Below are 27,134 nucleotides of genomic sequence, written 5' to 3'. Positions count from 1 at the left end.
TTTCGTTTTGCACTCGCTCTATAAATAGTGCGGGCCACTTAAGAAGTCTAGCCTTTGCATAACCATATCCTGTTTGATTTTCTGATGGATCCTCCACCAAACCACATGGATCTCGATAGTACTTGGGCATGACAAAATGTCGCTTCCCAAACCTATCATGATAAGCACAAGAGGCATCCAAGAAAGGAAATGGTGTTTCATCTTCAGCATCGCCACTTCTCCTTCCCCCTCCTCGTCGTGAACTTTCACCCCTTTGCAAGTTCCTACCACCTCTGCGACTCCCACTCCCTCCAATGAACCATGTAGCCATGCTAATTTTTTAAAACAAATGAATGATAATTGCGTAGGGCGAAATGAGTTGTAAGGTTGTGTCTTCACCTTTACTCGTTTATATAGTTGATTATGAACGGATAAATGAGAATCCCACATATATGCATGCTGACTGTAAGGTAAATCAATGGATTCACTGTTGCCATGTGACTTTCTGAATTGAGAATCCCACATATATCAATACGAGATGAGTTGTCACTGTAACAAAAAAGTCGAGCAAAAAATAGAGAAAACCAAAGCATGTGCACCAAGTCACATGACTTCACAATCCATCTGCATATACGAACAAAATAAGGGCATGCTGACTGTAAGGTAATTCAGTGAATTCACTGTTGCCATGTGACTTTCTAAGTTGAGAATCCCACATATATCAATAACAGATGAGTTGTCACTGTAATAAAAAAAATCGAGCAAAAAATCGAGGAAACCAAAACCTGTGCACCAATTCACATGACTTGACCATCCATCTGCATATAAGGACAAAATAAAGGCATGCTGTTTGTAAGGTAAATCAGTGAATTCACTGTTGCCATGTGACTTTCTGAGTTGAGATTCCCACATATATCAATAACAGATGAGTCGTCATTGTAATACAAAAAATCGAGCAAAAAATCGAGAAAACCAAAGCATGTGCACCAAGTCACATGACTTGACAATCCATCTGCATATAAGGACAAAATAAAGGCATGCTGACTGTAAGGTAAATCAGTGAATTCACTGTTGCCATGTGACTTTCTAAGTTGAGAATCCCACATATATCAATAACAGGTGAGTTGTCACTGTAATAAAAAAAAAATCGAGCAAAAAATCGAGAAAATCAAAGCCTCTGCACCAAGTCACATGACTTCACAATCCATCTGCATATACAGACAAAATAAAAGCATGCTGACAGTAAGGTAAATCAGTGAATTCACTGTTGCTATGTGACTTTCTGAGTTGAGAATCCCACATATGTAAATAAGAGATGAGTTCTCACTGTAATAAACAAATCAATAAAACCAAAGACTGTGCACCAGGTCACATGACTTCACAATCTATCTGCATATACTGACAAGTCTCTCCACGATTTGACTACTCAATGTGTGAAAAAATGAAGCTTATGAAGCTTACGACCCGCTATTTGTATTTCATTGAAAAGTATGACTATTTGAATTGTTCTTGTCATTTGGGAAGCTATTCACCGACCTACCTGTTATGTTTTATGTGTTGTTGAAGGCGGTAGTTCGATTCACCGAGTTTAGTTTTTTGTCAACCCCTTATTCATTACCGGAGTCATCATTTTTACTGGACTTTCAAGAATTGGAAGGTGACTCTTTCTTCTTTCCCGATGGAGATTGAAATTCGTTATAATTTCATCCCTATTTCAGCAGCCCCAGTTAAGGGAACCTTTTCTCCGAGTTGCCTGATCTATGTTATGTGTTTTAAGTATTTACATAATTGAACATACATTAATCCATTCATTAATCCAGAACATTCATTAACAAATTGCAATTCAATAAAGAAAGTCATGAACTCATAAATGTGTACTTATAAATGTAGTTATTTCATAAACTTCAGGTTCATAACAAAAATACTTGAAATACATCCGTACGTTAGACCAACAACAACATTGTCTTACACTCCAGTAACGAGCATATGAAACATAACGGTGTTTGATTTCTTATTCCTCATCTGACATGTAGTAGCCAGAGAGATATTTTTCATTGTTTAAGACATTATTTCGCTCAACCATTGTCAAATCTCTGTTGCTTGCTTCTGCCATTTCAGTGGCTAGCTGAAGCATGAAATGTCGACATCTCCGCATCAACATCCTGTTGTTCTCCTTCTTAATTCTGCTAACTGCTTTTTCATAGTCACTCATATTTCGTCTAGCCATGGTCAATGAACGACGATGAGGTATCTGTGCCCCAAAGTTACGTAGATCATTATACAATCCTTCTTGCTCCGTTACCCTGAACGCCCATTCTGCTCGGATACCAGCATAATAATCCTTCGGACTCGAGTACTTTTCGCTCTTGTAGTCATACATAAATGGAGGTAGCAGCCACACTTTCGGATTTATTTGCCGGCGTGAACTTCCTGCACCTCTTGAAGACATTGTTAATAAAATTAAAAAAAATAATAATAATAGTAATTGTATATATATTACTATTGTTATGACTTCAACAAACATCATACTGGGGTATTTATAGACATCATAGTGGTGCTAGGGCACTATGGAATAAGTGATACACGTGATATTATTTGATGTTATTCATTTCATGTAATTTTGATTACCCGTGACTTTGTGTACCTATGATGTAGTCACGGACGTGGTTGTAAGAGAAAATCATAATTGTAGGCCATAGAATCACAATGCAATCCCTTCATATTCGAGCAGTGCGTTGTCAAATAAAACAAAATGCAGTGAGTTGTCACATCGCGACATGAAACTATTTTGTCATGCTTACTTTTGTAATACAATAAGTAGTCACTTGGAATTGACGATTTCAGTATGTATAGGTGTTTTCGAGAAATTATAAATGAAATCGAAAAATGAAATTTTCTTTATATTAAAGTAATATTGTTCATAAACTATCAGTGTTTTTCTCACCAACATAATAAAATGGTCACCTGGTAGGTAACACGATTGGAACTTTGGTGCCTATATTTTATCTTATTTTCAGTTAATGAACTTCACAGTCATCCGATTTTTATTGTGATTACACAACCGTCCATCATATTTTTTTACCAACATAATAGCATTTTCTGCTTCTTTTCACAGTCAGATGCATCCATGCATCGCTGCACAAAGTCACATACCTCCTACGTACTGTGCCCATTGGAATTATGCACAAAGTCACAGGCATCACTGCATCTGCGGCACAATAGCCGATGCTACAGGCCGTTGATTCGTTCATGACTGCACAAAGTCGAGTCCTGACAGCCGTATGCACTGGATAAGGTCAGTGGCATGCATGTGATCGAACAGGAAATTGCATACATACAGCTACCATGTGTATATATGGTATAAATATCGTAGCATACCACAACAAAAGTTTTACAACTATTTCTAGCGATATCATCATGACATATACGGTGGTTGATTTATATTCAGCAATGGGTCGCTATTGGGTTGCAGATGGAGATGAATTTCAATACCCATTAAATCCAAATTTGCGTTACTCACGTGCCACCGTCAATACCATGAGAGCTGAGTGGGAATTTCGCAAAACTCGAGCAAACGTTCTCGTTGAGCTATGCCGTGAAGTTAATCTTAAATTCCCTCGCCGGTTAGCCATGCGTATGCCAACTGACACTCCACAGTTGTTGCAAAGGGCATTGCATCGTATCCGCGACGAGGTTAATCGCATGACCCAACGTTTGCAGAGGTCCGGACTAATGAAGACCGCAAATGAGCGTGCCGAAGATGGGTTAATGGATGATGCACACCAGTACTACGCCTGGAGCATGGATGTTATGTATGAATCTGATATTGAGATGTCTGATGATGATGATAATGAATGAAATTGTTTGGATGAACGCCCAGGGCATTTCTGTAATGCATGCAATTTGTAATGCTTATCCATGACTTATCAATGAAGCAAGATATTTCAATTATTTTTAGCCTTGAACAAACATATTTTTTATAGCTTCTTTACACGTTTTGTTCAAACCAAACGCGTTTGTAATTTATGTTCTCCTAAATTACGGATAATGAGAGAGGGGTAGAGATGTGAAACAGATTTGTGTGATTCATCAATATAAATAAGAATAAAAAATTGTGAAATTATAATTGCGAATAAATAAGTATGACACTTACATCAGCTGTACAAGTTTGACACATACAAACAAAAAAAAGAAAAAAAAAACCTATATAGTCCATATCGCAACCGCTAATGCCCTAACCTGCCCCCAGTCCCACAACCCCGACCGTGGATCTCCCTCCTCGGTCTCCTACGGTAGACTCTCTGAATATCTGGCACTCTCTCCCCTGCATGCAGCCCTCCACTGACTGCCTGTGGAGCCTGTGAGTGTGAGTGTGACCCCCCCTCTCCTGCATCTGATGCCCATGATCCTGCATGTGCCTGTAGATCAGATACTGTTGTGAGCTGTGAAACTCTCACTCCCTCGTCTGGTGCAACTGTATCACGATCTGCAGCTGGACCCCGACCTTGGCCGCGACGTCCCCCACGACCATAACCTCTCCCTCGCGCTCTGGGGGGGGCTCAATATGGGCCTCATCATCAATGTGGGAGATGTCAGTGAGAACTACATCATGTGTACTCCTGGGCGCGGTCGAAGTAGTCCCCATAAAAGCAGGTGGTAACTGGGTGGCTGGGGTAGCAACATCATGCATGAACCGGGGCGCGGTCGAAGTACTCCCCAGAAAAGTAGGCTGTAACTGGGTGGGTGGGGTAATAACATCATGTATGAAGCGGGGCGGTGACCAATCAGGGTCAGGGTCAGCATGCTGGGTAAGATGTACGTGTGGGGAATATGGAGAAATGTATGAGGTATCATGTGGTGGGGTGACTGAAGTCGAAGGACCTGCTGTGGCTGGCGCTGAACTGGGAGGCACTGACGTGGACGGGACAGATGTGTCTGGAGCAGCTGCTGCACTGTGTACACCGTAGTCCCCAAAATGCAGACGATCTACCCGATGGGCATGCTGGATCCCCTCGTACAATAACTCTCTGATCTCTACAAGGGCCTGCAGACCAAGCTGTCCATCACGTCTGAAAATGGCGTCCTCAGCCAAGTGATATGACCTCCCAGCTCGAACCACCTGGAAAAAAAATCAGATATATTAGGCTATAGTTGACTGAAAATAATCAATTATGATATTAACAATTATCGGAGATATAGTACGCTACTCACCAATGACTCGAGAGAAGGCCCAACTCCCTGATATCTGGCCTCGGACAGGTGGCTCGGATTACCGACAAGTAGGTGTGTATGTCGCCGATACCACAACATGTAAGGGTCGGGAGAGGGGAGGACCCCATCGCTCCAGTCAGCCTGTACAATAGTGTCGCGACGGGCATCCCACAACTGTATGTATCGCATATGATGCTGACTCCAGTCAATGCTGGCTCGGCCACGTCTATCCGTCGCATGCAACCGCCACTCGGTGTCACACCGATCCGGCACGGCCTGGACCCGACCAAACTGTCAGAGGACACGATCAGGGAGATGCCACTCAACCACGTCAAAACAAATGAGTGGTACTCTCGCCATCTATATATCCTCACCTAGGCGGCAGTAGTCTGGGAGCGTCTGGAGGACATCAGCATAAGGCTGCCAGATAAACTACAATAACGACAAGTCTATTAAAAATCGCTCATAAACATATACAGTCCATATGACAATTAAAATTTAGGTATTTAAATTTGATACCTCGCCGTCTATCATCCGGTCAAGCTGGTCTCTATACACGACCACTACGTGGGTCGATACGACCTCGTGGCTCATGTCAACCCTCCACCGGCTACCTCGAGGTCCGGCCGGCATCTGCATGTCTCCCTGCCCGATGGGAACCTCACCAGGAGTAACTAGTTGCCGCCTAGACGGGGCAATGCGAATCAATCTCTCCCACGCCCAAATCTGCAATAGTTTGAACGCAATTACAATACTGATATATGCCATACAATATGAATTGACATGTAATAAAATTCTTACTAACCTGTAGCAAGACAAGAGGTCCTCCGATCTGAGTCACACCCACCTGAGTGGCTCGACATAACATCCTATACAAGCATGCCAAAGCCGCGGCGCCCCAGCTGTACTGGCCGATGACGTCAATGTCTCTCAACAGTGGCAAATACATCAGCTTGAGCAGGTTCTGTGACTTATCAGGGAGAAGTACCCCCCCAATAAGCCACAGAATATATGCTCGCGCATGCTGCTGTACTAACTCATCTGCAGCATCATCTGGAAAATCGCCCTGAAAATGCTCCGACAGCCACCTCACCCTCACTCTACCTGCCTGTAAGTCTGCAGGTGTAGGTGCTACTCCCAATAGCTCAGCACATAGCGCTATCCACTGCTCCGTCGTCAATGATGGGTCAAGTCCAGTAACTGCTCGCCCATCAATCCGTAGACCGTATAGGACAGATACGTCCTGCAATGTGACGATGGCCTCACCGGTCGGGAAATGAAATGTATGAGTCTCTGTGCGCCATCTCTCGACGAGAGCAGTAATGAGTGGGTGGTCCAGTCTGATATGGCCTATACGATATACACCATAGAATCCCGCGCGTAGTAGACACTGCAAGACTTTATGGTCCAATGGACGATCCCACAGGCCGGAATCTCTCCGTCGGCATGCCACCACGGTGCGTGACTGGTCCTGCATAACAGAATGAGTATTTTAAATTATAGCATTATCAAGGAAATCAAAAACAAAATGCAGTGTATTTTCATTGTACGCGTAAAGTCCAACAAACGTTATTGCATACCGGGTCCTCCCATATACTGTCAGCCCGATGTGGATGACTCAAAAAGGGGACCTCATCAGGTAGATGTGCCATGAAGCCTGTACAGTTGAAAAACAAATACATTTTGAAAAACTGTATTGGTGAGCATGTAATTTAACTATATCAATTAAGCTCAAATTATTATGTACATGACGACTTGGAAAATAAATGTGGTCGATTATTTTAAAAGTATAAATTTGTGTGCCATTAACATGGAAGCAATTAACTAAAATCAAAATTTTGCATATTATGTGCCATTAAATATGAAAAGCAATTCAACATAATCTATCGTTATCTATGCTTCGGACTAATATAAAAATCTTTTACAAAGTCATTTTACGATCTCAGTTACATAAACTTAATAATGACCAATAACATGTGGATAGTTTTTATATGTAAATATTTACAAACAAAATGGAATGATCATTTTTTTTTTCAAAACTTCATTATTGATTTTGGCATATTTGACATAACCTCATTATTGATTTTGACATATTTGACAAAATTCGTTACATTTATGGCATATTCGACAACTTCATTATTGATTTTGTAATTTTTGTTTTGCAATAAAGTAAAAAATTTGTAAATTACGTACATGTAATTCATAAATTCTAAATGTACAAAATGCTTGAATCAGTCAAAATATTAAAATATTAAAATGAAAGAAGAACTATGTGATTTTAAATAAAATTCTGTAATAAACATTTTCAATGAAGTAGAGAATAAAAACTATGATAGTTGTAAATTTTGTCAAGCAAATAAAACAATTACAATATATAAAGAATTAAACAACAGAAATGATCTATTACAAATAAAAAATGTTTTATTAAATGTATGACCCCGTTTACAAATAATGAATTACAAAAGAAAAGAAAATGATCTATTACAAATAAAGAATTACAAAAAGATCTATTACAATATGTAAGTATTACATAGTCTTCATCAACCAAGTCGCGCCGGACATGTTCGCCTGTCATGACCTGTCTGCTGGCACTCACTGCAACGAGCGGTCAAACGTCTATCTGATATGTCCATCTCATTCGGAATACGAGACATAGATGCACGACCCCGTTTCACTTGTCGCAGACGCAGTACATTAGGCATTAAAGTCCACTGCGGATCAGCCCAATAATCTTGATGCAGTATTGGATTGAATTTAGTTTCCCAAACCCTCATGTATACAGGAAGCCTATATACTAGATCAAAGTACTCGAATGGATTGTCACCGCATTCAGACATTACAGCGAGCATATGAGAACATGGATAGTGTCGTATCTCATATTTCCCACAACTGCACGTGGGTTGATTCATCCGCACAATTTGTGTATTGCGACCTCGTCCATGGCGAAAAGATGTTTGCACCTCAAACACGCGGCGTGGCCTATAAAAAAATTGTAATAAAAACTAATGAAGTTCATGTTTTTAGGTGTAGTTAAATTGACAACATAATAACAATAATTTAATTTATATTACAAACTAACCTGTCATATGATATCAACTTGAAAGTATTTGCCCTTGCGATGCCATCCTCAATAGTTTTTTGCATCTGTCTAGGGTATTGGAACTCATTTCGTACATCTAGTTCAGCTTGGGCTCCCATCTCGTCAAAATATTTTACAAGCCGCCGAAATGTAAATTCAACCATAGCTGAGATAGGTAAGTTCCTTGCACCTTTCAAGACGCTATTGAAGCACTCTGCATCATTGCTAGTCAATACCCCCCAGCGATGTCCACCGTCATACGAAAGGGCCCACTCCTCAGGATTCATCTTGTAAACCCAAGTGATGGCTTCTTGGTCAATAGCCTGTATTTGTTGTAAGTAACCATTACACTTTCGTCGTTGATGAGCACTTCCTGCTTTCCATAGAAGTTGTTTCAGCTCCTTATTTCTGAACGTAGTGTTAAAGTTACTACAAACATGTCGAAGGCAGTGCCGATGATATCCAACAAATTGGAGCGAGGGATTCAACCAATGCCGCCTCACAGTAGCTAAAATACTCTCAGCTCGATCGGATATCAAAGTCACTCCCTGTCGGTCCATGACAATATGTTCCTTGATATTTGAAATGAAGAACGACCAAGACTCCAAACTCTCCTTGTCGACAACAGCAAATGCAAGCGGTAGTACTTTGCCATTGGCGGTGACAATCGTTGCTACAAGCAACACACCAGTGTATTTCCCGTATAAGAATGTACCATCTATGGTTATAACAGGCCTACAATGTTTGAATCCATCGATGACGGGTTTGAAAGACCAAAAAACAAAGTGGAAGACGGGCATAATGGTTGTATTTCCGGTATATCTATACTTCCATTGCACGATGGTGCCAGGATTAGATGTTTGTAATGCATACATGAATTTAGGCAACATCATATATGATTCATCCCAATCTCCGAATACCATTCTAATTGCCTTTGCCCTTGCATGCTACGCCTTCTTGTAATGTATAGTATAGTTCATGGACTTTTTTATGTCTTCGATGACATTCTTAATGGGCATATCAGGTTCGTTCTGCATACAACAATACCTATGAGTTGGATTATTTTTGGTGTGAACACTTTAAAGACACAATTTTGGTGTGAACACTTTAAATAAACAATGTGTATATAAATGTAAACATTTATTTTGTATACTCACCGCAACTTGTCCCAAAAGATGAGAAGCAATGTAACTGGAGCTAATATTTGTGTGGTCCCTGTTCGTTCGTGGGTATAAACAATGGTGAGGACCCCTATACTGCTTTATTTCAAAAAGCCCATGTCTCTTACTAAGAGATGCACGCAACCACCATCTACAGTCGTGCTTGCAAGCACACACCCAAACGTCTCACTTGGAGGTTACGACTTTATACTCTCGATTATTTGTTGCATGGTACAATTTCACAGCATGTACGAGTTGCTTCTTATCAACGAAAACCATCCCTTTGTCCAACTCTGGATTTTCAGCATTCCAGATTCGGTTACGGGGAACGACATCGCGGTTACTAATGTCAAAATCACCACCCATGTGAATGTTTTCAAAGAAAGGGATTTCAGGTCTAGGTGGAATGGGGGCATTCTGAATATCAACGGGAGCGTCGACATCATCTTCTTCATCATCATCATCATCTGATCCGCCCAATAAATTTTCTTCATCACACATTTCATTCTCATCATTGTCTAGGGCGACATCAGGACCGTACATGTCACTGTCAGCAAACTGCACAAAATTAACCGTTTCAGCCATATTACCAGCAACTTCAACTGGAGTTGTATGATGGCTATAGGTGGGCACATCTTGGGTGTTATTGTGAAATTCAGTCTCGTATCCACCATGTGAACTTGATTCTCCACCATGGCCATGAAATGTCTGTTGTGTGTAGCCAGCTGCATAACATTCATTTGATTCATACATAGGAGACTGAAATGCTGTCGTGTCAACCCCATGTGTCAGCAATGTAGTGAACGGATGCGAATCCATCTGTGTTATATTCGGAAGATTCTGTACAACCTCTTTCTGAATGTACACTTCCAAACAATTTGGTGGTTCGAAATTTCCACCGATACTTAAAACGGTGTTCAACGCATCATCGTCATTTATCGGTAATATTTTGTATTTGCTGGTTGCTTGCCACTGGCGATAAGGATATCTACATTTGAAGATCAATCGGACTGTTTCCCCGTAACTTGCGACCTTGGACATAAACATCTCCTCCAAATTGCCAAGTGTGGTGCCAAGTTGCACCATATATATCCCTTTCGGCTCAGCATCATATGACACACCTTCATCGGGATCCCGAATTATGTTTCCCCCCAGTAAAAGATAATTGGAACAGTTGCCATATACTTGCTTCAATGAAACAATAAATATTAAAATATCAACAATATACATATATCGAATTGTACTTGTAAAATAAACATTAAAATTTGCAGAAGCCACAAATAAAAGCAACCCTCTAATTTTTTATCAATTTATATTTTCCAGGGTTGAAGGAACTGTAGAGGTGAAACATTAATTCAATTTGTATTTTGTCAACTATATATTTGTGTCTCAACTTGATTATTACTGTTTATTTTCTCATTTTTTTCACTTATTTTTATTCGTATAACAGAACAGCTGAGATTTCATCTATACGTGGAGTTATAGATTGTGTCTCATTTACTTCCTATGTGAAGACTCTTATCTTTTCAACGTGAATGTTCTTTGTTGTCATTGCTCTATTGTCTTAATCTAAAAAACACATAACAAGAAGTATACTTGTTGTCTTAATTCTTTCGAATTAGTGGCGAAAAATAAAATAGGTTGAGAGATATTTAGTACAGGGTGACGCGATTGATTTGGACAATATAAAATACATGGTGCAAACATTGAGAGAGATTTTTTTAACCTGGTGATGTAATTGTTCAGATTTATGGAAAATATAAGTTAATTTGATTTGCTCCAACTTGTGCCATTACGGACCTTAATGACAAAGTTATTTCCTATGTGAACTAGTAACCCTCGTCCATTTTGTAGAGGGCATAGAGGCTTTCTTATAAAATTAAAACAACAAACTGATTTTGGATCATTTTGGATCGTTCTGAAAAGTAAGAAAAAAATTAAATTTATTTACTCCTTTTTTTTCTTACACATACAAAAACAAAAAAATAATTACAGAGATAATTTATAATGGCCAAAAATTAGAGATAATTAAATTGAAGTTGGTGGTTAAATGTACAGACTACATTTTGGATATTTATCCATGTGAATCTATCGGGCCATCCGTACCAATTATTTGGTATTACAAAACACATGCTTACCCATCAAAGTGCCAATTTTTTTTTTTCCCTTCTTACGTACGAAATTGCTATGGACTATTAATTAAAATAATTTATTACTCTTTTCATGCATATATGTCTGCACACCTCTATGGACAGAATAATTATGATATTTGCTTCCGCTAACCTCTAATTTTGTAAATCTATTTAAGTGGCCTTCGGTAATCTTAGGATTACTGGCCGGTCATACCTATAGTAGCGGGTTTGGGTCGTGATAGAGTGGTATCAGAGCACGAGTTATACCGTACATATGAGTCCATATAAGCTACAAGATGTCCTAGAAAGAATTAGGGGCATTACATCAGCATGTGTTAGTGTATGTGAAATTATACGACATGTCTGAAACAATTAGACATGAAATGAAATTGAGCATTGTCAAAACTATAAACGAGCTATTTGCTTATGTTTATTAGTGCTCTATTTACCTATAGCAAATGGAGAGAACAAGAAGTGATGATGTGATTGAATCCTTTGATGCCAGAATGGAAAGAATGTTAGAAGCTTTAACCGAGTCCATGAGATAACAACAGAGACAACAACTACCTCTTTCGCCTTCTTCAGTGCAAGTGGAACCGATAATTAATGACATTATCGGGTTGACTCAGAAATTTAACAAGACGAAACCTCTGACTTTTCTAGGTGTTATTGAGCCACTGAAAGTTGAAACCTGGATACTAGAAACTGAAAAATTATTTGAAGTGTTTCCATGTTGGATCATTTTGGATCATTTTGGATCGTTCTGAAAAGTAAGAAAACCTGATTTTGGATCATTTTGGATCGTTCTGAAAAGTAAGAAAAAAATTAAATTTATTTACTCCTTTTTTTTCTTACACATACAAAAACAAAAAAATAATTACAGAGATAATTTATAATGGCCAAAAATTAGAGATAATTAAATTGAAGTTGGTGGTTAAATGTATGGACTACATTTTGGATAGTTATCCATGTGAATCTATCGGGCCATCCGTACCAATTATTTGGTATTACAAAACACATGCTTACCCATCAAAGTGCCAATTTTTTTTTCCCTTCTTACGTACGAAATTACTATAGACTATTAATTAAAATAATTTATTACTCTTTTCATGCATATATTGTAACTACTCTAATAATGACTTCTAATTATACAAACATGAATAAACATTATTAAAACATAATGTTTAGATTTTCCTTTTCAATGGTAGTGGACAATCACAAAGTGAAAAAGGCGATAAGTCAGTTCGTTCAATACCCATTTCAAAAACTTTTTCAAATTTTCTTCAGTTTTCTCAGAAAATTTTAATTTGTACTAGAATACTATTATATGTATTACAAATTCAGCTCATTAAATTTTTTAATCATATTTTGGCTGCCTGGCCCCAAATATAGTGAAATAAACCAAACGAAATTAAACCAATTTTTTTTTTTTTAAATCAAATACAGTCAAATTTAAATATTTTCAGAAACCAATAAAAATATTTCTTTTCAATAAAATAGAGTCAAAATTAAATATTTTGACAAACCAATAAAAATATTTCTTTTTAATAAAATAGAGTCAAAATTAAATATTTTGACAAACCAATAAAAATATTTCTTTTTAATCAAATAGAGTCAAAATTAAATATTTCAGAGAACATGATCTTTTATTTGAGAGAACATGATCTTTTCATGGAGAGAAAATTAAATATTTTTTTGTTTAATAATTATATTTTGTAGAAATTAGACATTAACAATTTCTGAACCATAATTTGATTCAAAAAATGTAGACATTTTGATTCACAAGCATAATTTCAAAATTCCAATTTCTGATTTCAAATTTCAAAATATAGACATTTCATAATTCCAATTCAACAATTCTCAATTACATGAATTTCGTAATATGACATTAACAATTACGAATTATATGAATTACAATTTTTACTATTTTTATTCTTAATTAAACAAAATTACTTTTAAAACCATAATTTGAAACCCTAATTTCCTTTTAATTCCTGTTAACAAGCAAAAAAAAAAAAAAACTCACAAGCATCATTTCAAAATTCCATTTTCTGATTTCAAATTTCAAATTTCAAAATATACACATTTCATAATTTCAAATCAACAATTCTCAAATACATGAATTTCATAATATGACATTAACAATTATCAATTATATGAATTTCGGATTTTTTAATCGCAATTCTTAATTAAAAAAATTTACTTTTAAAACCCTAATTTCCTTTTAATTCCTCTTCACAAGCAAAAAAAAACAATTTCCAATTCAACAAATGTACGTTGGTTTATTCAATATTCAAAATATAGACATTTTGATTCACAAGCATAATTTCAAAATTCTAATTCCTGATTTCAAATTTAAAAATATAAACATTTCGTCATTTCAATTCTCAATTCTCAATTTTCAATTCTCAATTCTCAATTATATGAATTTCATAATATGACATTAACAATTATCAATTATATGAATTGATGATTTACGAATTTCATCATTCCAAATTTCAATTCTCAATTCTCAATTCTCATATTTATGATTTATTTAAAAAATTCAAAAAATTAAAAAAATTCCAAACCCGATTTATGATTCAAAAGCATACAAATTCAAAAGCATTACAACCCTTAATAATGTGAACCCTAAAATGACATCCTAATTTGAACAATCCTAATAATGTGAACAATCTGAATTTCATCACCACAATTTCATCCTAATTTCATCCTAATAAAATGACACCCTAATTTCATCACCACAACCACACTGACAAAGCATAAACATTCATAACCATGTTCAATTCACAAGCAACATCCAAAAATTCAAAAGCAAAAAAATTCCACAAATTCAAAACCATTCACATTTCTAATTTCCAAAAATTTCAAACCCTAATTTCATAACCACAATGATAAAAACCCTAACACATTTAATAATTCACATGTAAAACCCTAACATTGACAGAAAAATACAACACATTTACAAACACAAAAACTAAATACATAAAATTAGGGTTAATGTCATACCACGGAGAGAGAGAGAGAGCAGAGACAGAGAGTAGACCGAGAGCAGAGAGCGAGAGCAAGAGCAGAGAGCGAGAGCAAGAGCGAGCTGAGATGGAGGAGGGTGACAGATGGAGAGGCTCAGAGATGGAGAGTGAGCTGAGAGCGAGCTGAGATGGGGGAGGGTGAGAGATGGAGAGGCTGAGAGATGGAGAGTGAGCTGAGAGCGAGAGATGGCCGAAAAACCTAAGTCTGAAACGTATGCAAATGAGGGGGGGGCTTCGTATATATGAGCACGTTAAAAACGCTGATTGAAAAAGCGTTTTCATTTAAATGAAATCGCTATTAGAAATAGCGTTTTTTCTGCAAACAATTTTTGTTAAAATCGCTATTAGCAATAGCGTTTTTTTCGCAAAAAAAATTTGTGTAAAAAGCGCTGTTCTTAACAGCGTTTTACTTGGGAAAAAAGTTAAGCCTAGAAGCGCTATTAGTAACAGCGACTTCTTAATCAAAGTCGCTATTTGTAATAGCGATTTTCCTGTTCATCTACTTTTGCGCTCCTAACAGTAAAAGCGCGAATAGTAATGGCGCTTTAGCTTAGTTTTGGAATTCCGTCAGGAGTTGGCCTAGTTTTGAAAATACAATGTAAAAAAGGCTTATATTGGAAAAAGCCTCTAATTCATTAGGATACAATAATATCCATATGAGCAATTGGAATACAAGTAAATGAAAGATGATTTACAACTGAAGAATTTTATTATGCACCCCTCATATTATATGTACTTTTAATTATGTAATTTTTCTTGTTAGTTATGATCAATTCTTTTTTTTTAATTATGATATTATTTTGAGATTTTGATTATGATTTTTTTGTGTTTGGTTATGATTTTTTTTTTATTATGACTTAGAAAGTATGAAATTATATTATTTTTCATAATTATAAGGTGTATATAATACACGCATCATAGTCTTTCCCTTTACAACTAAATTCTTCTATAAACAAAATAAGAAAAATTATATAAAAAAAAATCTCCAAAGTTTGACAATTGCAACAAAATAAATTTTTAATTTTTTAAATTTAAATCTCAATCTTTTAATTTGTTTTCAATATAAATGATAAACCTATTTTCAGTAAATAAAAATAGACAAATAAAATAATATCTTAGTCATCAAAGTCAATGTAAGTGTACATAAAATGTCTAAAATATTATTTTTATTAAATTTAATAATTGAAATATTATTTTTTCTGTTAGTTTTATCCAATAAAAATAGATAAATAATTTAAATTAAAAATAAAAAAATTAATACTCAAATTGATAAAATCCAAAATTTATGGTCATGTCTTAAATTTTTTTATAATTTTTTTTTTAAAAATATTGAAATTATAATATTTTAATATTTTGTAATCATGAGGTACAGTTGATGTGGATTAATGGGACCCTTTGCAAGAAAATTATTATTTATTCTTAGGATAAACTAAGGTGGCGCTTCAATTTAGGTCAAGTTTAGCTATCTTAAATAAGTACATAATTTTTATTTTTTTATCTTTTTTTCATTACATTATCTCTCTATGTTTTTACATATTTTTTCGTAAAAAGATAAAAAGTACACTTATTTAGGTCATCCCAAACAACCCCTTAATCTTCCGTTGTAAATTGATTTTTTAATTATTTTAATTTAAGTTAAAATTTTTTATTTAGAATAGATATTTTAGTTTTTTTAATTTTTATAAAAAAAATAAAATAATTATAATTTAATTGTGATATTTTATCTTATAAATTTATTTATTTATTTATTTATTTTATTAAAATAACTCGAAACTAACATTTTTTTTTTTTTGTTACAGGGAATCCTCCCACCCTCCCGCAGGTTCAAGACAGCGCCTCCATGAAGAGATCACTAGATGTCCTGTTATCCGTTCCAAGTAAGAGACTATAACTTGGAAGTTTGTCCCGACCTCCCAAGACAAACTTCGATTAAGTTAGAACTCGCACAATGAAAGAGTATTAAACTCACACTAAGTAGTTAATTAGGCATAACATGCTAAGCATAACCTTAATTATTATTAATTGAGTAGTAAAAAAGACAATAAAATATTTATTGATGACGTGGAGCAATCCTCCTATACGAAACAATAACTTATCAACATTACAATTTACCTAAAAAGATGGAGAACAGCACTCTCACGTGACACACCTCGCCTAACAGTAATAATTAAGAATATTAATTTTGATAATTTAACAAAACAGTAATAATTCAGAATATTAATTTTGATAATTTAACAAAACAGTAATAACATAATAAAAGGAAATAAAAAAAATAAACTAAAATCAAAACATCACGTTATAATAGATAAAATTCACTTATCAACTCAATAAAATTGATTTTAGAACTCAAAAATTACAATTATAAAATATTTTTTCAGCAATGATAAAGATCCCTTTGTAGAGGATCCTTACAATCCCCTTTGTGATTCACACTATTCATGATGTGAACCCCACACATACATGAATAAGTCCCACGCATCATGAATGGTATAAATCAATAAAGGGGTTGTGAGGCCCTCCACAAAAGAGTCTGATTCATTTTTCATATTTTTTCTCGCCTAAAATGCCACTTGGCATTTTTCCTCGATGATGCCTTGTCACGTTCGGCTCTTATCTGTACGTGGTTCTACATCTATCGTCCACGTCACATCAGATCATCCAGATCCAATCCAACGGTGTCCGCACCACCCATCCTTCCAGATTCGTTCGACATTTAAGCTCCAATCCGTCAATAAATATCGCTCCTCACTCTCCGTCTCATACTCCTCTTCGGGTGTGCTAAAGTTACTACCCCAATCAAACGATACGCCGGTTAGCTAACCTAAGCCATGAGCTTACTAGATCAGCTCTGGGACGACACCGTTGCTGGTCCTCGTCCCGAAAACGGCCTCGGAAAGCTCCGTAAACAACACACCTTCACTGTGCGACCGAGCAAGGGTACGCCTCGTCGCTATCTTACGCCAGTTGTGCTAAAATTGTTATTGTATCCCAATATAATATGTGAATGAACAAATATTGAATTACTAATTCACGAATTGAAAAATTGATCATGAAATGAATAAAATCAGATCAAATGGCTGTGATTCGTTGAATTTGTGGAAACAGTGATGATGATGAGGAGGGGATTGATTGTTAACCGTTTGATTGGTTTGTTTTGAGCAGAATCGGAGGGTGGAGGTGCGGAGGAGGGTATGAGGGTAACGAGAAGCATCATGATACTGAAACCACCGCCGACTCAGAACGGTTCGCCTCCGGTTTCGCCTGCTGGATCTACGCCACCGGTATCTCCGTTTGCCGGTAAGTCTTTTTTGTTTTTGTTTTTTGCTTTTTATTAGTCACTGTCATGGGTGAGGTGTAATTTTTATCAAATGGCTCCAAGGAAAGTGGTAGACTAGTAGTAGACAAGTAGTGTAGTAGTATGGGTTCAAGAATTGTACATGGGCCGCCTAGCCCACTAAATGATAAGATAATATAGATGAAAACAGTGAATAAAATAAAATATTATATTTATTTTATAATTATTTTTTTTTTATTTTTTTCAAAAAAATTAATTAATTTCATAGACATAATCATTTTAATTGAGTTAAAATAATCAAAATATAATGTTATATGTATCTATTAATATATTAATTAGTATCTAATTAATGATCTGATATAATATAAGAGGTCTTTAATATTTTTAATTTGTATAATGAATAAAGTTAATAATAATATTATAATTAGTATTGATACATTAGTTATTAATTGATGTATACAGCAATAATCAAAAGTCAAATAATCAACTTTTCAATCAACTTTCCAAACATGGCCCTATAATGTAGTGAGGATAATTTTGTCATTTTGCATGGTTGTCAATTTTCTTGACGGATAATGCGATGCAAAGTGTTAGGTAGAAATGCAATTATTTTTGCGTGTCTCTTATGTGTGGACAGTGACGTACAAAAACTTATATTTCTTCAATAATGTTAGGATAAGGACATTTACTTATTTATCACAATTTATTTATTTATTTTAATATTATATTAATTTGGGAAAAAAAATCAAATTAATAATTTTTTTTTATAAATATTAATAATTATAATTATAATTTTTTTCATTAATCTGTAAACATTTTATAAAAACTCACTGATGTATAATTTCTCTTATTAATTTAATATGCTTGTTATTGGTGCAGTGTTGACCTATGATATTAAGATCTTTTATATATGTCTACATAAATTTTTTTTTTTTTTTATGTGATATGATAAGTCTGACTATTTATTAAATAGGGTAGGCTACGTATTGAATGGCCATAATTTTAGGATTAGACTAATAATTTAACAAAATTCATAATAAAATATTTAGATTCATAGTCTATTCGGACATAATATCTGTTTGAGACCCAATAGAATCTCATTAGGGGACACAAAATAGAGGTTCGGATTAATTAGTTAAACGGCAATGATTGGTGGCCACAAATTCAGTGGCTCAAATGGCCCGAAAATGTCAAAACGACGTCGTTTTTGGTATAAAACAACTCCAAAAATGCCAAAACGACGTTGTTTTGACATTTTCGGACCATTTGAGCCACATAACTTGTGGCCACCAAACATTTTTCTTAGTTAAATTGTAAAATTGATAGTGTTTTTGTTAATCCTTCCTGATCATTCTAAGCCCACCTAAACATGGTTATGATACGCTTGCTTGATTTCCTAATAATGCTAATCCAACCTAATGGTATTATTAGGAGGTGAAACAAAATGGTAAAATAAAACTGGTGATGAATAGCATGTCTGATATAGAAACAGTTTGTTTGTCATTTTATGTGTAAGAAAAATTTGTTTATCGTATACATAAGAAACATATAATATGTAATCTATACATGTAAAAAAATTGTTCCTGTTTTATGTGTAAGAAAAACTTTTAAGTACCAAGAATTCAATCGTAAAACACTGCCCGTTCATGAGGTGAGATCTTAAGTGTAGGAGTCTTATCTCAAATACGCGGATTGTGTTTGATTCTGTGATTAAATTTTATGTAAATAAAAAATGGTATAAATAAATATTATATTATTTTAATCAATCTCACTTGTTATTAATGCAGTTTGAAAAAGTAAAAACATACATCATAACATTATTAGTATTATCTTATATGCAACCAAATGCATAAGAATATATATATATATACACACACCATCAACTATACTAAAATAGTATTTTCTGTGGCCTTTGAGGTACTGATAGGTGAGACCTTTGAGGTACATAGAGGTTAGATATTTATTTGGTTTTAAATGGTTTTCAAAGTTTTGGTTGCTTGCTTTGCTTACTTTGACAATGATATCGACACTTCTACATCACTTGGTGTAGAGTCTACTCAATGCTTTGTGTTGGTTTGTCTGTAAAACTAAAATTTTCTTAATTTGTCACTACTAAGCCTTTGAACTTTTAGGTGTAGTTTCACACTCACTCAGATGCTTTTCTTTTTCTTTTTTTTCTTTTGTACAATTGTAATTGATATAAAGTAAGCTATAAGTTGATTAATTGCAGAGGTTTGTAGATTTTAATTTAGTTTATCTTCATATTCTGTGTTGAAATGTGGCTTTAGCATGCATGCTGTAGATGATTCTTTTGTGTAACTTGATTTGTTGTAGATTACATACCCATGCATACAGATAAAAATAACACTATATCTATGGGATGAAAAAATGAATTAACTATGAGGTGTTTAGTATTGTTTGGTTTATTTAATTGGCTTGAAATCAAATAATATAGGCCCAGTTTGATATATACCCATCAATATACGAACTTATAATTGGCTTGAAATCGATTGAGGTGTTAAGAGTATTGTTTGGTATCAAGTTTGCTGTCGGCTTGAATACTACATAATTAAATTATAAAAAAGTATTAAAAATTAGGGGAGTTGAGCGGGTTCCTATTGTGCTTTATATAAATTGTTCATACTTTACCATGGTTTAGTAATTATGAATATGTAGATTTATTGCTTATAATTTATGCATACACATGCCAGCATGTAGTAACATTTGTTTTGAGTCTCTGGGTTAAATTTCGGATCAGTGCTAAAGGAAAAAAATTTTGCTAATGGATGTTGTTTAAGGAGGGAGCAGAGAGGCATACCGGTTCCGGAGGAGGTCTATATCGGATGTGTACGAGAAAGCAAATGGAATTGGACCCAGGAGCCCAACTCCTCCTGACGACATGTGAGATTTGAGTCACTTTTTTCTCATCAACCAGCACAAGAACAAAAAATTGAAAAATGAAAAAGAACAAGAAAAGAAAAGTTCTCCTCTCTTATCTTTTTAGTGGGTTGTTGTGATTGAAGCTGAAAATGTGTTGTGTTGTGTTGTGTTTGTGTAGAAGTGTGTGGTTGTGCATGTGGTTTTGTAGATATGTAATATGGCTTGTGTTATCGCGGGAGGAGAGTCCGAATGAGGCTGCTCAAAGCGTTGTTAGCTGGTAGTGTTTGTAATGGATCTTTCCTCTATATAGAGCTGAGGTTTTCTCGTATATCCGCACTGAGTAAATTTTGAATAGCTTGTGAGGTATGACTAGTTAAATCTTGTGTTAACCTAAATTATCTAATTCATCTCCATCATCCGATAGAATGATCTTTTTTGGTATAAAACCAAAAAAATAGAATGAATTGGTGGAGATGGTTAAATTTCTACAACTTTAGTTGTTTATATATTTCTTATGATGAGACTTACAGTGTTTGCATTTGGCAGTTCGTCAAAAAATAGAAGAAATAAATTTAAGCTGTTAGAGCAACATTGTAAATATAACAATAACTAGTTATATAATTTTAAAACTATTTATTGATGCAATATAACAGTAACTTGTTATTTAGTGATTGAATCATTAGAAATACTAACTCTATCATATTTAATATTCGTTTTCATAAATTAAAAAAAAAATGAAACTAGGCTATTAAATTAAATATCATAATTAAATTATTTTCAATCATAATTAAAGAGATCATAATAAATCATAATCAAATATCACTTGATACATGATTATATACCTTTTTAATCATAATTAAAATAACTAAGTGATAATCATCACTACAACAATTGTATCAAAACAATAGATAAAAAATCCTTAAAAAATAGACCAGCAATTTACCTATAATGTAAAATTTATGGTTGAGTCATTTGTGGAGTAGGGTCATAGTAAAAAAAATAGATAAACAAACCTAAAAAAATAGACCAGCAATTTACCTAAAATATAAAATTTATGGTTGAGTCATTTATGGAGTGGACCCATAATAAGAAGATTAAATCTACACCATCAATTTAAAATTTTGAATTGGATTAAGATTTTTTTTTTTTTTTTTTTTTTTAGTTCACTCGATTTGTCTAAACCAAAACAACCACAATAGGGTAAGAAAAATGAGGTATGAAAATCAACTAGTAAGGAAATGGGGATGAATAAGGAAAGCCTGCAATGCAAGGCAAGGAGTGAATTTTTGTTTGTTTCTGCAGAAAGAACACAATAGTCTTTGGTGCAGAAAGGGAATATATATAGCAAGCTCTATGGGTGGCTAAGGACAAACTATTCAATGCTCTTAGAGCATTACATGTTCATGTTTCTTCATTATCATTATAAACCATACATTTTCATGTTCTTCAATCACCCGACACAAAATCGTGAGTTTACCTTCTCTATCAATCACAATATCTTAGAGCACCTCGTGGCCATAATCTTAGAACACCCGATAACTGCTTGTGGCTAAGTCTTCAAGGCTGGAGAACAGAAAATGCCATTTTGGAATCTCTATTGGAATGGAAGTTAGTGGTCAGTAATGAGAAAGTTGGGTCTCTTTTGAGTTCTATTTTACTGATGGATATCCACCCAATTTTTTTGATGGATAGATCAGTAGCTGAAGTTGATTAGCTTTTAAATGTTGCCTTTCGATTTGTTAGTTCCTTTTGCTAAATCCAATTTATTTATTTATTTTTCTGTTAGATGGGAAATTACTCTGTTATAACCTCTCTCTATATGTGTCACACACAAAAATACAAACAGAAAAGAGTATATCCTCTTATCTTTTTAATTATCCCTCCATTAATGTAATCACCTGAGCTTTAGGTACAACAAGTCAATCATCATAAGTTGAAGAAACAACCAAGATAACCTCATTTAAAAATTTTCCACATAACAAGCTTCAAGTGGTTTTCACAGAATTCTTGTTACTGGTTTCAATGGAAGGATTTCTGTCTTAACTAAAACCATTTAATACCAAGCTTTTTCAGTTATATACTTTAAATTAGATTTGAGGCAAAGAGACAAAGATGAGGTGATATTCACTACTACTTCAATACTTTCTAAGATGTGAAGATGCAGCAATGTGAATATATGTTTTTACTGTGAAATATTATTGTTAATGCCAATGCCAAATCCAATTGATCAAACCATAAACTCCTAACAAAAATCTAATAAAGTTGACAATAACAAAAAAACAAATCATCCTAAAAACAAGTACCTAACATTATAAACTACTTGGCAATTAAACACTGCACTGAAGCTTGTGTAACATGTCACGAATAAGCCATCCAGTCATGAACTTGTAAGCCTCTTGCGTCAAGTGAACTCCATCCCAACTGATGTGTTGATTGGGATTAGAGCAAACCGGAAGACCAGCTCCACACATCCTCGTAAGACTGAAGTTGTAGTTACCTCCAATTCCGCAACAAGCTTTTTGTAGAGACATGACATCAAATCCTGTATACAACATAACAAAACAAAAAATTAAGATAATCATAAATAATCTTTATTATCAACTTACTATTCTATGTTGTCTCTTTTAGTTAAGGTGTAAAGACTCACCAAGGTACCAAGCATTTTGGAAAAGAAAGCGGAATGCATGATAGTAATCACCATACACTATGACCACATTGGGGAACTCTTTCTTCAAATCTTTGATAGCATGTCGTAAATTATCATTGTGGTATATGGAAAAATCATTTAGTTCCTTCAAGCATTGATCTTCATCATACGCTGCAGTGTCGTTAGTTTGGAATCTGGTAAGATAGATTGGAAAACAACCTATCGGAAAGTTTCCAGGGACAATCACTCTCACAGCACCATAATGTATGACACGCTGCAAGCAACAAAATTAAATAGAGTTGATATATGGCAAGTAATTAAGAGAGGTATCTCAAATGAAGTTGAATGAAAACATAATGATCTAATAAAATTAAAAAAAAAAAAATCTTACTCTAACAGCATTCTTTATAGCTTCGACAACATTGGGAACAATTTTCTTTACTTCTTCAATGCTTTTGCCTGGAAGTAGTGCATAGTTGTAATCATTCCCTCCAATTTCTCCAACCATAAAGAGCGAGTTTTTAAGTTTTTCCACACAATCTGTCAACACAATCATGTATTCAAATCATAAGTTAAAAAAAAAAAAAAAAAAAAAAAAGAAAAAAGTACTTTGTTTACGAAAAAAGCTCAGGTATTTAATTTGATTGACACACCAACCTCCTCTTGTTTTGCAAGTAGAATTAAAATGTGTAGACATCCAACCAAGTTGGACACTAAGTGAGCTGTTAGTTACTGGAGATAAAATGTTCTCGCTAGCAAGAATCTCGGTTGGTAATGCCGTAGAGCCAGCCACTGCGAAATTGACTCCATGTCTAAAGTCTGCATCATCAGTGTTCTTGTAGGGATTGAGAAACGGAAGCCCCGCTGCCATTGCTACGAAAATACAATACACAACACAGTTTAAAATTTGAGCTAAAGGAAAAATACATACATTGTGTAACTTAATTTTCATAAACACTTGAAGAGTGTTAAAGGGAAATTTTGAATCCTTTGTTGTGTATGTTGTGTTTGTCGTTTATAGGCTTAGTTTGTTTCTTTTGAGGAAGTAGTTTGTTTTTTTTTTTTTTATGTTTGTTCTCCCTACAAAAGATGTGTATTGAACTTGATTGTATATCTTTCTTTTTGGTTACAATATGACTTACTTATTCAAAAAAAAATTTCATAAACACTAGCAAAAAGCAGGCTTGCAGACCTAAATAGTTTATAGACAAGAAGATGGGCCATGGTTGAACAAATAACGCCATGGAAAAAGGAAAACCAATGCTTGGCTGAGTTTTTAGAACTTGTTTTTTAATTTAAAAATAAATAAATATGTTAGTTTGGCAGAATATGCATCAAAAAATAAAATTTTGAATTTACAAAAATTATTTTCACCCCAAAAGAAAAAACCATACGAACATGATGATTTTTTTGTTTTTCAAAAGATAGATTCTGAACTAGGAGACAATATCCTCTTTTTTAAAAATTGAGATTTTGAGAATTTAGAAAAATAAAAACAAAAATAAAATAAAAACAGAGTGGCAGTAGTAAAAGAAAGGTTCATAGTTACATGATATAATTATAAGGGTGGATGACACTAATAATCTCTATAGTTTGGGACTCATGTTACTTTAGCCATTGACTTTTTAATTATGACGCATTTGATCTTAAATTTTGAATCTTGTTTTAAATAAAAACAATTGAAAATACCATTATTTAATTTTAATGGAAAAATCGTCAATTTGATAAAATATAAACTAATTTGACAAAAATAAATATTAAAAAAATATTTTTGAATTTTTAAAAATTATTTTTACCCACCAAAAATAAAATTATGTAAAATTAATAAATCTTTTAGACATGTATTTATTTATTTTTTACCAAATTAATTTTTATTATGGATTTGGATGATGATCATGTAATGGGTAGGCGTGGGGATTTTAATGTGTCATCGATATATTCAAAGTTATCGTCATATTTGACTTTTGGACAAATAAAAATTAATTTAATAAAAATAAAAACAACCATCCATTATATGATCATCATCCAAACACATAATAAATATTAATTTTGTAAAATAAATAAATGTTTAAAAGATTTAAAATTCTTAGTTAAATGTGTCACAATTGAAAAGTTAAGAACTAAAATGACACAAGTTCCAATCTATATGAACCGTTAGCATAATTCGCCCTCATTATAACTATACATGACAAATTAATAAGAAAAGAATAAGGTAATTAAATGAAGAATAATAGTAGGGATCATGAAAAAAATATCATAAAATACATTATCAAATTATCAAATTTTTTTATCTTTTAATTAATACGTGATGTTTTATTATACGTGTAATCCAAAAGTAGAGAATATTTCATGTCATGATATTTTTTTCATAACTCCTAACCTTACTCTTAAATGAATTTCACAGTTTTCATACCTATATAATCTATCATAAGCAAGCCATTGGAGCAACGACCCGTGGCGTTTTTAAAGAACGTTTCGCCATAGGGAAGGTGAGCGAAAGGAGTGGCAGCGCCAATAGGATTCTCATGGATCAAATTACCCGTGTCGGATATAGAATCTCCAAGCTGATATATCTCATGAAAGTTGCAAATCTTCAATGGATGAGCATTACATGGATGAGAAACAAAAACAAAAGACAAGCTCACTATAAATATAGACAAAAATAAAAGCACTCGACCAGACACCATTGTTGCTCAACACAACACAAGACAGACCTATAACTAGAACTAGTAATCAGACAGAGTAATAGCATTAAATCAAACAGATATCAGTAATAATTTGCAATGATAGAGCATAGGTTATATATAATAGAGAATGATAAGTTAGAACTTTACTAGGTATACCAAATCCTATTCCTAACAGAAATATGTATCCAAGTCCTAAGGAAATATGATTCCAAATATGTTTCAGTTCAGTGCATTACCAAATTACTCCTTACTTATTTTTGCATTTATAATTGTTTTCCATCTAGGACTATTAACTTTTCTCGTTTTTGGTGTTTAACTAAAATTTTTCTAAGAAAATTAATTATAGGGAAAATATCATTTTACCTTCCAAACTATCACTCGAAAATCAATTTGACCTTTATGATTAAGGCCGTATTGTGTAACATTGAGACTGTTAATTAGGATCTCTTAACTTTACTTGATTATCAAACTATATATTTTATATCTGTTTAACATCAATCAGGTTGTATATAGTCACGGCATAAAATGGACAAAAATACAGAATTTGGAGAGAAAAGACTATTCACACACGTGCGTTGACTTTCCCTCACGTGCATTGACTTTCAAAATTTGATGGGTCGTTTCACACACCAAAATTAAACACTAAATTATACCAAATTCTTTTAGAATAATGACAAGTCCAGGTATCGATTCATAGGAACAATTTCGAAATTAGACTAATTTAATTGCTAAATTCCTAAATTAATTTTGATTAAAAAGATTGAGAGATTTTATGACTAAACAAAAATTAAATGAAATTGAGAAATTAAATTGACAATTAAACGTAGGGTTTGAGAGATTAATTTTTGGAAAAAATCCCAAGGCAAAAAATTCACCACTACCCATATAAACGAGATTAAACATCGGCCAATAATTGCAATTCAGTTTGAAATACCCAATATCTCACAACTACAAGTTTGAAATATTGATAAAGAGGGTTGTTGCATTCAACGTACAGGCACGAATCATCCCAAGTAGCACGAGGCGTTTGCT

At 34.0% G+C, this 27,134-nt stretch overlaps 3 protein-coding genes across 3 annotated transcripts; 1 reads left to right on the top strand and 2 right to left on the bottom strand.

Annotated features, from left to right (window-relative positions):
• Positions 1-6,590: 6,590 nt before the first annotated feature.
• LOC114264993 (uncharacterized) lies at positions 6,591-9,069 on the bottom strand. Its single transcript, XM_082911592.1, has 4 exons — positions 8,270-9,069; positions 7,838-8,169; positions 6,788-6,847; positions 6,591-6,661 (listed from the first exon to the last, which is right to left on the bottom strand). Exons 1-4 carry the CDS (start codon positions 9,067-9,069, stop codon positions 6,591-6,593), a joined length of 1,263 nt encoding a protein of 420 aa, XP_082767718.1.
• Positions 9,070-17,119: 8,050 nt separating this feature from the next.
• Positions 17,120-21,093, top strand: LOC114296487 (dormancy-associated protein homolog 3). The gene is made up of 3 exons (XM_028240780.2): positions 17,120-17,530; positions 17,756-17,890; positions 20,687-21,093. Exons 1-3 carry the CDS (start codon positions 17,422-17,424, stop codon positions 20,791-20,793), a joined length of 351 nt encoding a protein of 116 aa, XP_028096581.1. The 5' UTR covers positions 17,120-17,421; the 3' UTR covers positions 20,794-21,093.
• Positions 21,094-23,095: 2,002 nt separating this feature from the next.
• On the bottom strand, positions 23,096-26,117 carry LOC114319681 (GDSL esterase/lipase At5g03980-like). Its single transcript, XM_028266735.2, has 5 exons — positions 25,829-26,117; positions 24,073-24,288; positions 23,807-23,955; positions 23,416-23,689; positions 23,096-23,310 (listed from the first exon to the last, which is right to left on the bottom strand). The coding sequence occupies exons 1-5, from the start codon at positions 26,100-26,102 to the stop codon at positions 23,096-23,098; spliced, it is 1,128 nt and encodes a 375-aa protein (XP_028122536.2). The 5' UTR covers positions 26,103-26,117.
• Between the last annotated feature and the right edge of the window lie 1,017 nt (positions 26,118-27,134).

The sequence above is a fragment of the Camellia sinensis genome, chromosome 2 (genome assembly GCF_055761805.1).
Source record: "Camellia sinensis isolate YWXY chromosome 2, ASM5576180v1, whole genome shotgun sequence".
Lineage (NCBI taxonomy): Eukaryota > Viridiplantae > Streptophyta > Magnoliopsida > Ericales > Theaceae > Camellia > Camellia sinensis.
This window is presented reverse-complemented; position numbering and strand designations above follow the sequence as displayed.